General features: G+C 42.6%; 1 protein-coding gene across 1 annotated transcript; it reads left to right on the top strand.

The window, feature by feature from the left end:
- Positions 1-629: 629 nt before the first annotated feature.
- LOC137260335 (uncharacterized) lies at positions 630-4,010 on the top strand. The gene is made up of 4 exons (XM_067798013.1): positions 630-638; positions 2,305-2,697; positions 3,220-3,462; positions 3,516-4,010. Exons 1-4 carry the CDS (start codon positions 630-632, stop codon positions 4,008-4,010), a joined length of 1,140 nt encoding a protein of 379 aa, XP_067654114.1.
- Positions 4,011-11,953: the final 7,943 nt, after the last annotated feature.

The following is an 11,953-nucleotide window of genomic DNA, read 5'->3' as shown; positions in this document are numbered from 1 at the left end:
CTCATGGCTGACCTCCATGTTTTCCACTGTATACATTTCCACCTCAGCACTGACATCTTATCTTACAATTACAGCTCGGGATAAGTGTACATTTTGAATCCGAGTCCACGAAAATGTATCATCGTACTGCTAAGCGGTGCAACTCAAGACAAGCGCACTAAGACGCACGACACAATTCAGTAACAGAAGCTGAAGGTGAGAGAAAACGTGCCAACATAAACGTGTCAGGACGTGCAACTTGGCGCATCTGATCTAAGAACAGCTCAATAACATGTTTTTGTAGCAACGCAGTGCTAATTTACCTTGTCTGACTTTGACATCGTTCAGATTTCGTTGCCAAGCTCAGAATACAGTAACATCTACGAGACAGCCAGCGTGGTGTTTTCCGTTGCTACCTAAGTTGTCTGTAGAAAAAAGTAAATTATGAAACCAGTGAGTATCGCTGTGTTACATGTGAGGAGGTATGATGTGTGGTGAGGAAGAGATTGATATTCCATACATTGATGAGAGCGAGTAAGACTAGCTGTTATTTATGCAAGTGAGAATTCCAGTGCTTTAATATAGTGAGTGATGCCGTCCTGAAAATGTGTGGGCAATCCAATGTTTAAGTGAGTTAGTATTGAGCTATAATGGCATGGGTAAGTAGTACCGTTAAAGTCAGTGAGAAAAACGGTGTTTTAAAATAGTTAGTAATCCCGTGAGTTGAAACAGTGAGAAAACTTGGGTCTTAAAAGGTTGAGCAATACTGTGACATAAATCAGTGAGCAATCTGGGGTCTTACGTGAGTAATACTGTGATTTGCACCAGTGAGCAGTCTAGTGGGTTAAGTGGGTAATACTGTGATTTGCATCAGTAAGCAGTCTAGTGTGTTAAGTGGGTAATACTGCGATTTTCATCAGTGAGCACTCTAGTGTGTTAAGTGGGTAATACTGTGATTTGCACTAGTGAGCAGTCTAGTGCGTTAAGTGGGTAATACTGTGATTTGCATCAGTGAGCAGTCTAGTGCGTTAAGTGGGTAATACTGTGATTTGCATCAGTGAGCAGTCTAGTGCGTTAAGTGGGTAATACTGTGATTTACACCAATGAGCAGTCTAGTGTGTTAAGTGGGTAATACTGTGATTTACACCAGTGAGCAGTCTAGTGGGTTAAGTGGGTAATACTGTGATTTACACCAGTGAGCAGTCTAGTGTGTTAAGTGGGTAATACTGTGATTTACACCAGTGAGCAGTCTAGTGTGTTAAGTGGGTAATACTGTGATTTACACCAGTGAGCAGTCTAGTGTGTTAAGTGGGTAATACTGTGATTTACACCAGTGAGCAGTCTAGTGTGTTAAGTGGGTAATACTGTGATTTACACCAGTGAGCAGTCTAGTGTGTTAAGTGGGTAATACTGTGATTTACACCAGTGAGCAGTCTAGTGTGTTAAGTGGGTAATACTGTGATTTACACCAGTGAGCAGTCTAGTGTGTTAAGTGGGTAATACTGTGATTTACACCAGTGAGCAGTCTAGTGTGTTAAGTGGGTAATACTGTGATTTACACCAGTGAGCAGTCTAGTGTGTGCTGGTTTTAGGAAGATGATACAGTAGCTGATGAATGTGACAGTCATCCAGACTTGAAAGTAGTGCTGTAGTGTGAAAACTGCATTTTAATTATCAGAGCAAGTGAGTAGAGGCACTGAGTGAGAAATAGAGAGAGCCTCGGTAATGCAGCGTTAAATAAGTGGATGAGTAATGTCCGTTTTGAAGGGCCTCAGTAACACAGCTTTAAAGAAATGAGTGAGTTATTCTCTTTACTCAAATGGTAAAGTTATTCTATCCCATGTCTTGACTACAGCATTTCTGTAGACCATCAGAGGTCAAATCTCCGAAGCGACTCAACTCAAAAAAGTACTAGAATTTGTAGTTACTAAGAATGTGTAATCGTAATCCCAAATATAACAAATGCTGCACTGGACCACTTTCTAAATGGCATTGTGTAATCACACTGACGAAATCAAGCATGAAATCGAACGTCGAAGTGACGCACTGAAATTCTTTCACCTAATGGAATCAAGTTACTTTTTCCGCCATAACTATAGCTTCTTTACATTACGGAATTTCTGTAAACATAGTACTCAGTGGGTATGGTTTAGTCCAATGTACTATGAAGAGAGGAAAACGCAGATGTCAAGCTTGTGCAATAATTATTAGTAGTTTTATGCATTTTAGTTTTCGGCAATATATATTTGAAAAAACTAAAGATTGGAAACGGTAATGTACTGAATGTTTAAGACATTTCATTGCTTTTTCCATTATCACAAACAGTGCGACCACGCTTGCCGCCTCCATTCTAATATCCAAAACGAGACTCTAGTCAGTGTGAGGGCAGGGAGAGAAGGAAGAGAGTGGGGCCAGTGTGAGGGTAGGGAGAGAAGGAAGAGAGTGGGGTCAGTGTGGGGGCAGGGAGAGAAGGAAGAGAGTGGGGTCAGTGTGAGGGCAGGGAGAGAAGGAAGAATATGGAGTCAGTGTGAGGGCAGGGAGAGAAGGAAGAGAGTGGGGTCAGTGTGGGGGCAGGGAGAGAAGGTAGAGTTTGGGGTCAGTGTGAGGGCAGGGAGAGAAGGAAGAATATGGAGTCAGTGTGAGGGCAGGGAGAGAAGGAAGAGAGTGGGGTCAGTGTGGGGGCAGGGAGAGAAGGAAGAGAGTGGGGTCAGTGTGAGGGTAGGGAGAGAAGGAAGAGAGTGGGGTCAGTGTGGGAGCAGGGAGAGAAGGTAGAGTTTGGGGTCAGTGTGAGGGCAGGGAGAGAAGGAAGAATATGGAGTCAGTGTGAGGGCAGGGGGAGAAGGAAAAGAGTGGGGTCAGTGTGAGGGCAGGGAGAGAAGGTAGAGTTTGGGGTCAGTGTGAGGGCAGGGAGAGAAGGAAGAATATGGAGTCAGTGTGAGGGCAGGGAGAGAAGGAAGAGAGTGGGGTCAGTGTGAGGGCAGGGAGAGAAGGAAGAGAGTGGGGTCAGTGTGAGGGAAGGGAGAGAAGGTAGAGTTTGGGGTCAGTGTGAGGGCAGAGAGAGAAGGAAGAATATTGAGTTAGTGTGAGGGTAGGGAGAGAAGGAAGAGAGTGGGGTCAGTGTGAGGGCAGGGGGAGAAGGAAGAGAGTGGGGTCAGTGTGGGGGCAGGGAGAGAAGGAAGAGAGTGGGGTCAGTGTGAGGGCAGGGAGAGAAGGAAGAATATGGAGTCAGTGTGAGGGCAGGGGGAGAAGGAAGAGAGTGGGGTCAGTGTGAGGGCAGGGGGAGAAGAAAGAGAGTGGGGTCAGTGTGAGGGCAGGGGGAGAAGGAAGAGAGTGGGGTCAGTGTGGGGGCAGGGAGAGAAGGAAGAGAGTGGGGTCAGTGTGGGGGCAGGGAGAGAAGGAAGAGAGTGGGGTCAGTGTGAGGGCAGGGAGAGAAGGAAGAGAGTGGGGTCAGTGTGGGGGCAGGGAGAGAAGGAAGAGAGTGGGGTCAGTGTGAGGGCAGGGGGAGAAGGAAGAGAGTGGGTTCAGTGTGAGGGCAGGGGGAGAAGAAAGAGAGTGGGGTCAGTGTGAGGGCAGGGGGAGAAGGAAGAGAGTGGGGTCAGTGTGAGGGCAGGGGGAGAAGGAAGAGAGTGGGGTCAGTGTGGGGGCAGGGAGAGAAGGAAGAGAGTGGGGTCAGTGTGAGGGCAGGGGGAGAAGGAAGAGAGTGGGGTCAGTGTGAGGGCCGGGGGAGAAGGAAGAGAGTGGGGTCAGTGTGGGGGCAGGGAGAGAAGGAAGAGAGTGGGGTCAGTGTGAGGGCAGGGAGAGAATGTAGAGTTTGGGGTCAGTGTGAGGGCAGAGAGAGAAGGAAGAATATGGAGTCAGTGTGGGGGCAGGGAGAGAAGGAAGAGAGTGGGGTCAGTGTGAGGGCAGGGGGAGAAGGAAGAGAGTGGGGTCAGTGTGGGGGCAGGGAGAGAAGGAGGAAGAGAGTGGGGTCAGTGTGGGGGCAGGGAGAGAAGGAAGAGTATGGAGTATTCCCAGCTTGCAAAACTTATTGAAAACCCCTCGTACTTCAATACGTATCTTCCTCTTGTCTTTACAGAGAGCAGATTTTTTTCTGTGCGCCCTATTACGACGTTAGTGCAAAGACAGGAGACAATATCAAGGAAGCCTTTGCGACCTGGATCCGTCAAACATGGCGGAATATACACCCGGTAAGTCTGACGTGGGACAAGTGAATCGTTCTGTATGCGTTAGCCTCTACACAACCGTTAAGTCTGACGCTGGACAAATGAATCGGTGTGTGTATGTTACCCACCATACGACTGGTAAGTCTGACGTGTAGCAAGTGAAGTGTTCTGTGTGTGTTAGCCAGTATACAACAGGTAAGTGCTACGCTTTGGCGAGTCCCATGCGTCCCCAGGGGACTACTACACGAGCCGGTAGTGAAACTAGTACATGGTATCTGTTCGGGGTTAAAGCGTTCGATATTGGTTAAAGCGCTCGATCATTGTGTTGGAGATCGCATTTCGTTTCCTCACATGGGTACACCGTGTGAAACCCATTAGTTTTGCCCGGCGTAACTCAATGATTGCTGGAATATTGCTAAATGCTGTGCAAAACTAAACTCACTCACTGGCGCATTCAGAACCCCACAAGTGTAGTTAAACAATCATTTGCAGAGTAACTACTGACTGATCAAACATAATATTCGGACACAGACGGTGCCCGTATCAACGTGACCTTCACCTTCATTCCATAGAAAACATATAAACGGAAACTGTCAGTGGAGTGACTTACGAGTTCAAAGACATAACACACCATCGAGCAAACTCCAACTGGATGCACGTGCAGACCCAAGATAAACTTGCGGAAGGTTCACTGACAAAACGTCAGTTGGAACTAAACTGTCAAATCTGCAACGCCTGTGTGAAGTTAAAAACCCTTCTTGTTCCCGGTGTGTCAGTTAATGTGTAATACAAGCGAATAATCTTGTGCTTACCCCCTTGTAATACAAACCAAAAACAGACCAGCCCTTCTTGTTCTCGGTGTGTGAGTTAATGTGCTAACCCCCTTTTAATACAAGCCAATAATAGACCAGCCCGTCCTGTTCTCGGTGTGTCAGTTAATGTGCTTACCCCTTGTATACAATCCATTAATAGCGATTTGAAAGTATGATCGTTTGTTAAACAACTTTTATCCTATGTTGATGAAACAATTACTGATATTGAAAGGTTCAGTTTGCAAGGTAAAATTATGAGGATTCGCAATTTTAATTCCTCTTTATTCGATGTACAAACAGACTGTATATGATAACGTTTTTGTATGTATGGGTTATTGAGTCAGCCCCTTAAATGCCTTTCAGTCGATGATATGCTGCACGAATGACATCGTCACTTTCTGTTGTGTCATTCCGTCACAGCCACAGCACAATTAAGTTTATACCTTGTCAATCCTCTCCGATGTACACTGACTTCTATCATATGTTTATTGATGCGAGTCGATAACAGTTTCACTCTCCGAGGAGCGATGTTCAATCAGGCCGAAATTCCATTTATCATCAGGTATTCAGAGAAGTTTCAATGTGTGAAGGGCGGGAGTTTAAGGATGTCAGATCAGAGAAAAAAGTGATTAATGTCATGAGCATTCATTACTATGTATGTAGAACAAGGTTTGGTTAGTTAGCCATTCTAATGCTACAGGTCTGTTTGTTCAACTCCGCATTTAGCTATATTCATACTATGTGGCGTCTGTCTGTAAATGATCGAGTCTGGACCAAACAATCCAATGATCAACACATGAGCATCGGTCTACACATGGGATACAATGACAAACATCAACCAGATCAGAGAACCTGACCACCCGATCACGTTAGTCGCTTCTTCCAGCCGACAAATTCTAGTGAGGATCTTTACTTGATTACAGTGCCTTGGTAAGAGTTGACATTGGGCTGCAAAACTTTCATTTCACGGAACGGAGATTTCTAGTTATGCCTAAATGGACATATACTTACCTATCTCTTTCAATGCAATTCTTACTGTATTAATTAAAACAAAAGCGATTTCAATCGCCACAAATGATGTGCCGAAACTATGTCAAGGGCACATATATCTACGGCGTGACAAATATGGGCGTAGTAATACTTTACCACAAGCTCGGTTACACAATGGTTAGAAGGTTTCACAGTCACACACTCTCATAATACTTTAGGGCACTCAAACCACTGGCGGTACCCGACTCAATATCAAGACCACTGGAAGACCTTACTGTCTTAGAAATGTAGAATTTTGCGCATTTGTGACACATGGGACACGGATGTTGCATCGTGCATGTGATTCCTCAACACGGACCGCAGGCAAATGATCGTAGTAGGTCCGTGATCAATAACTAATGCGACCACCTGTTGATGTTACGGAAATGAAATGCCCAAACAAATGCCCAAAAGAAACAAAATAAACAGAATAATAAACACACCAAAAAAATCAATAACAACAAGCAAAACAAAAACCAACACAACAACAAAAAAACAAATACATAAAAGATATTTTCAGACCTTATGTGTGATACCATTTTCAGTGGATGAGTTAATTCTTTGGTCTCAAAAGAGCCAGTGTATTCTGTTTATTACTGCCTAACATAATGTTAATAGGTTCTCAGTTTCCAAGAGTCAAGAAGTGTCTAATACAATTGTGACACATGTATTAGAATTTTGACGTTATAACTGTAAACCATTGTGAAGTCATTCATCCGTCATCACTGGATGTTATTACACAGTAAGTGATAATATTGTACAGTTATTAAACATTGTTATCTTAAATAGATGAGCTATCAATGAACATATCTAATTGTTTTGTCTATCTATAGACAAGTGTATAATGAATAGAAATATGTGTTGTTTGTCTACCTTCAGAGGAGACTGGACCGGTGAAGGTCCCGGGGTAGATTAGGCCTTTAGCAACCCATGCTTGCCATAAAAGGCGACGTACTGTGCTGTTCGTAAGAGGCGACTAACGGGGTCGGGTGGTGAGGCTCGCTGACTTGGTTGACACATGACATCACTTACCGATTGCGCAGATCGATGCTCATGTTGTTGATCACAGACCGCCGCCATATAGCTGGAAAATTGCGTAGTGTGGCGTAAAACTACACTAAATTAAACTCACTCACTCACTCACTCAAAGAAGGGTTGCATTGAATACAATGTGATATGTATGAATGGATGAATATATTTCCTCCCGATAGGTCCGAAGATCCCAAGAACATCATGGTTATGTAACTATATAGCTAAGTAATAGAATACTCAACACACGCACACGCAAACCCAAACCCAAACGCACACGAACTCACACTCACATACACCCCACACGCCCGTGCGTGGTGTGTGCATGCTTACGTGCGTGCGTGCGTGCGTGCGTGCGTGCATACATGTACATACACAGAAAATGAGAATATTTCCACAAATCTATACAGGCTATCAACAGTCAGGTATTGGTTAGATTATATCTGACTGTTAATTGAGGATATCTTTTAGGTTATAAAAGTACTTTGAGTCTTCTATAATAGTAAAATGTCATGTTATTTCGTCACTGTCTTTGTTATTGACCCTAAGAAAGAATGTCAGCATGTCATGTTCTTCATCGTCTCTATTTTGACATACATTTCAACATCCAGATTATAGATTAGAGTTGAGAAGAAGACATCTCTGTCTGGAAATAGTTATACACTGTCAAGGATAACATGGTGACAGTAATCATTTGCAGTCTTCACAGTCTTTTGATATTTTATATTTCTGTGTTTCGTTGTCATGGTTACTTATTCCATTTACCACAACATTTCTCCGCTTAATATTCGTGCGGATATAGTGAATTCTGTGCAGACACAGTGAAATAGGTTAGGTAAGTTATAATTCTTAGCTGTTGATATCAGCGCTCCACATAATCTGTCTGAGTTCTTGGGATGAGAATAATAGAGGGACGTTGATGCACAAAAGAATGTTTTACAGACTGGGACACATGATATGTTACAGACGCCCCAGTATCTGTAGTCTGCATTTATCTGTGTAGCAACAATGCTCCAGGGCCCCCATTCTGGAAACGTTCGTACCTCTAAGAATAGGGGTCAAAACCTTGTACAATCCTGGCAAAGTACCGCCGAGTGCTTTCAGTTAATTCAATTTCTTTACAGTGGAGAGTGAGTAGAAATTCACAGCCATAAAACTCGTTGTTAACATCATGATTTCCCATATCGTATCAAAGGTTTACTAACGTAAATCACTACTGTTTAGACCAACAGAGATGAAGGAATTAACAACGTACCTGGCTTTAGCACAGTCCTCTCAATAGATGGTTTAAAGGGGAGATTACTTTGCAGAAGACCACCCGCGTAATTTACACAATCAGACAGGGGTGTGTCATACACAGTCAAGGATAACATGGCTACAGTAATCAACTGCAGTCTTTACATTCTTGTTTCTGGATCCAATCCTTATCATATATTGCAGTTCTTCTCTCAGTTCCTGATATAAAAATGTCACGTTGTATAACACATGAGGTGAAAGTGCTGTATGGATTTTAGAATATCGAGACAGGCGAACACTGCATAATAGTTTATATTTCCGTGTTTCGTTGTCATGGTTTCTTATTCCATTTACTACAATCTTTCTCCGCTTATTTATCGTGCAGATGTAGTGAATTCTGTTCAGATGTAGTGAAATACAGGGTCAAGTAGGTTATGTTTCTTAGCTGTTGATAGCAGCACTCCACATAATCTAAGTTCTTGGGATGAGAATAACAGTGACGTTGATGCACAAAAGAATGTTTTCCAGATTGGGACACATGATATGTTACAGAGACGCCCGAGCAGCTGCAGGCTGCATTTATCTATGTAGAGCAGTACATCAGCAATACTGGCATCAGTAGGAGAGCGCTTGTCAAAACCTTGTACAACTCTGACAATGTATCGCCGAGTGCTTTCAGCTAATTCCAGTTCTTTACCATGGAGAGTGAGTAGTAATTCACAGCCAAAAAACTCATTGTTTTCCATATATTATCACTGACATACTGATGCAAATCCCTACTGTTTAGAGATGAAGGAATTAACAACGCGCCTGGCTTTAATACAGTCCTCTCAATAGGTAGTTTAAAGGGGAGATTACTTGCAGAAAAGCACCCGTGTAATTCACACTATCAGACAGGGGTGTGTCAATGCCTCCAGTGATTAGCATGTATACATAGTAGGTGCTTGTTTTTATTAAACAATCTTCTATTAAACAGTGTTATCTTCAATGGGTGAGCTATCAATGAACATATCTATTGTTCTTTGTCTATCTATAGACAAGAGTGTAATGAATACAGGTATGCGTTGTTTGTCTGCTTTTAGACAAGGGTGTATTGAATACAGACAGACAGACGATTGTATTGCAGAAATGGCCATGAGGCCAATTGTACATAGACATTCATAATAGTGTAGAGTCCGGAAAACCTGGATATTGAGTTATACGTTAACTGTACGTGGCTGCATTATTTGTTAAACGTACTAGCTATAATATATTGGTTGATTCGGAATTCAAGGATTGGGGTTGGTATAACATGAGATAATGTTGACAAATGGCAATGGCAATGAACTAACAGTTTTTTCTCGGCTTATCACTGAATGTGTGTATCAATATATAGAATTCATATTTTGAGCTATGACAATAGATAGGTTTGTTAGGGAGGTGTCAGCAATCTGTGCGCTCCTCCTCACCAAATCCACTTCTAAGTTGTTTTAACAGCAAGAAATTTCAAAGACGGGAAATGAATCCGCAATACTGATACACACACGCAAGTTCCTGTGAGCACAATGGAGTGTTGTTATTCACTAACAAGAGCTGGTGTTTCTGAACTGAATAGATCCCTGAAATGGTAGGGTACGAATTTATTTGAAGTTTTTGAGAGTTTAAGTTGGAGTATCAAAGAGGGTTTCAATATCTGAATGAACAGCTTTACTTCTTTGAGGGCGACATTTCGGTGTAGGCTCGAACACCGTTATCAAACAAGTGACGAACAGCATGAGAATAGAGAAGCATATATAGTCTGGTTCATAATTATTGAGAATTTTTCTTCTTACTTTGAGCTATCCTAACACCTCAACTGATTCACTGATACTTAAAACTAAGTAATGGTATAAGGGAGGTAACTCATCTTGGCCTACTGAGTATAGTACAATTAGAGTTACCTCCCCTGGATTTGTAGCAGACGTCATTTTCCTCAGCACTGTCAACAATGTCTGCTGAAGATAAAAGAAGGTTGATTTTTGAGTTGTGTAATCAAGGAATTGATGATGTAAATACATTGGCAGAGAGAACAGGAACTCCTCTTTCTACTGTGTATAGGATTAGGAAGAATTTTAAAGAGGGAAAGGATTTGGGGCACCAGAAAGGAGCAGGGAGACCCAGAAAATTGGACTTCTCAGATCGCGTCCGGCTGGGAATTTTAGCGTCTAAAAAGCAAAGGGCAAGCATCTCCAACATCAGGTATGAAATGATAGAAAGGGGATCAACAGTTGTATTAAAATCTACAGTTAGAAGAAATTTGATTGATCTTGGATGGGAGAAAAAGACTGGAATTCCTTCTCCTCTCATGAAACAAGAACATAAAGACAGGCGTGTTGAGTGGTGTTTGGCACATGAAAACTTTGACTGGGAAAATGTGATTTTTACTGATGAAAGCTCAATATGGGTATATCCCAATAATGTGAAAATATGGACAAAGTCTGTGTCAGCACCGTTGTATCAACGACCTATATACAGCCCAAAGTTTCATGTATGGGGAGGGATATCCTTATTAGAAACGACCCCGTTGTGTGTGTTTGAGGGAAATCTGACAAGTCAACGCTACACTAACATATTAGATAATTTTCTCCTTCCAAGTGCACGTGTGTTTTATGGAAATGACTGGATTTTGCTGCAAGATAATGATCCTAAACACATCGCAAAACATGCCAAGCAGTGGTTTCAAGAGAAAAATGTGACTGCATTACCATTTCCTGCATATAGTCCTGACTCAATCCCATTGAGAACATTTGGGGGATGATGAAGGAATGTGTGAATCAAAAGGGGTTGACAAAAATTGAAGACATGAAGAGAGAAGTGGTCCAATACTGGGACAGCATAACTCACGAGACACTAACCTCTCTGATAGGAAGTATGCCTACCCGTCTTAGACTGTGCCGTGAAGCTCAAGGAGACTTGATAAAATATTAAATTGTTACCTACACAACATGAAAAGGTCAGTTCACTTTCACAATACATTCAATTTTATCTGATTTGTTCTCGTTTAATAATATGAAATGCTTTAGCTATTCTCAATAATTTTGAACCATACTGTAGTAAGCCAGCTGACTCCTGTTATCACGGCCTGAGTCTGGGACTCTCGTGACCACTTTGGGCTACTACATATACAAGTTGGAAGAGATGTTTTTACAGTACAATAGCGAATAGGAAGCCACAACAACAGTACATGGGCTTAATAAAATAACCAACAAGTGAAGCCTGCAGTATGAACGAAGGGAATGTGAAGCCTGTAGTGCGAAAGAGGGGATAGAGAAGAGTGTAGCATACACGACGGGATAGTGAAATCAGTAGTGAAGGGATAGTGAATCCTGTGGTAAACACGAAGGGGAGGACAGTGAAACCTGTAGTACACACGAAGAGAGAGATTGTGAAGCACGTAGTATATACGAAGGGATAGTGCAGCCTGTAGTAAACACAATGGGATAGTGAAGAATGTAGTATACATGGAATGATAGTGAAGTCTGTAGTATGTATGAAGGGACAGTGAAGCCCCACACAGTGCACGGTCTCACATACAGGATGTTGCAGGGCACATATTCTTCATACAGTACACAGTGGTCACCACAGAACCTGTTCGTGTTATGGGGAACGACAGCATTGGGTTATGACACGTTTTCTGAAGAATGCAGGCTCCTGAAACTCAAATCTGGAGATGTTCTGCCGAGCGTT

The sequence above is a fragment of the Haliotis asinina genome, chromosome 13 (assembly GCF_037392515.1).
Source record: "Haliotis asinina isolate JCU_RB_2024 chromosome 13, JCU_Hal_asi_v2, whole genome shotgun sequence".
NCBI classification, from domain to species: Eukaryota; Metazoa; Mollusca; class Gastropoda; order Lepetellida; family Haliotidae; genus Haliotis; species Haliotis asinina.
Note: the sequence above shows the minus strand (reverse complement) of the source record. Positions and strands in the feature narration are given on the sequence as shown.

Excerpts from the sequence above, each read along its gene's own strand:
- LOC137260335 (XM_067798013.1), top strand. Across the intron at positions 2,698-3,219 it reads AGAGTGGGGTCAGTGTGAGG|GGGGAGAAGGAAGAGAGTGG; the intron begins GTAGGGAGAGAA and ends GTGTGAGGGCAG. Across the intron at positions 3,463-3,515 it reads GAGAGAAGGAAGAGAGTGGG|GGGGAGAAGAAAGAGAGTGG; the intron begins GTCAGTGTGAGG and ends GTGTGAGGGCAG.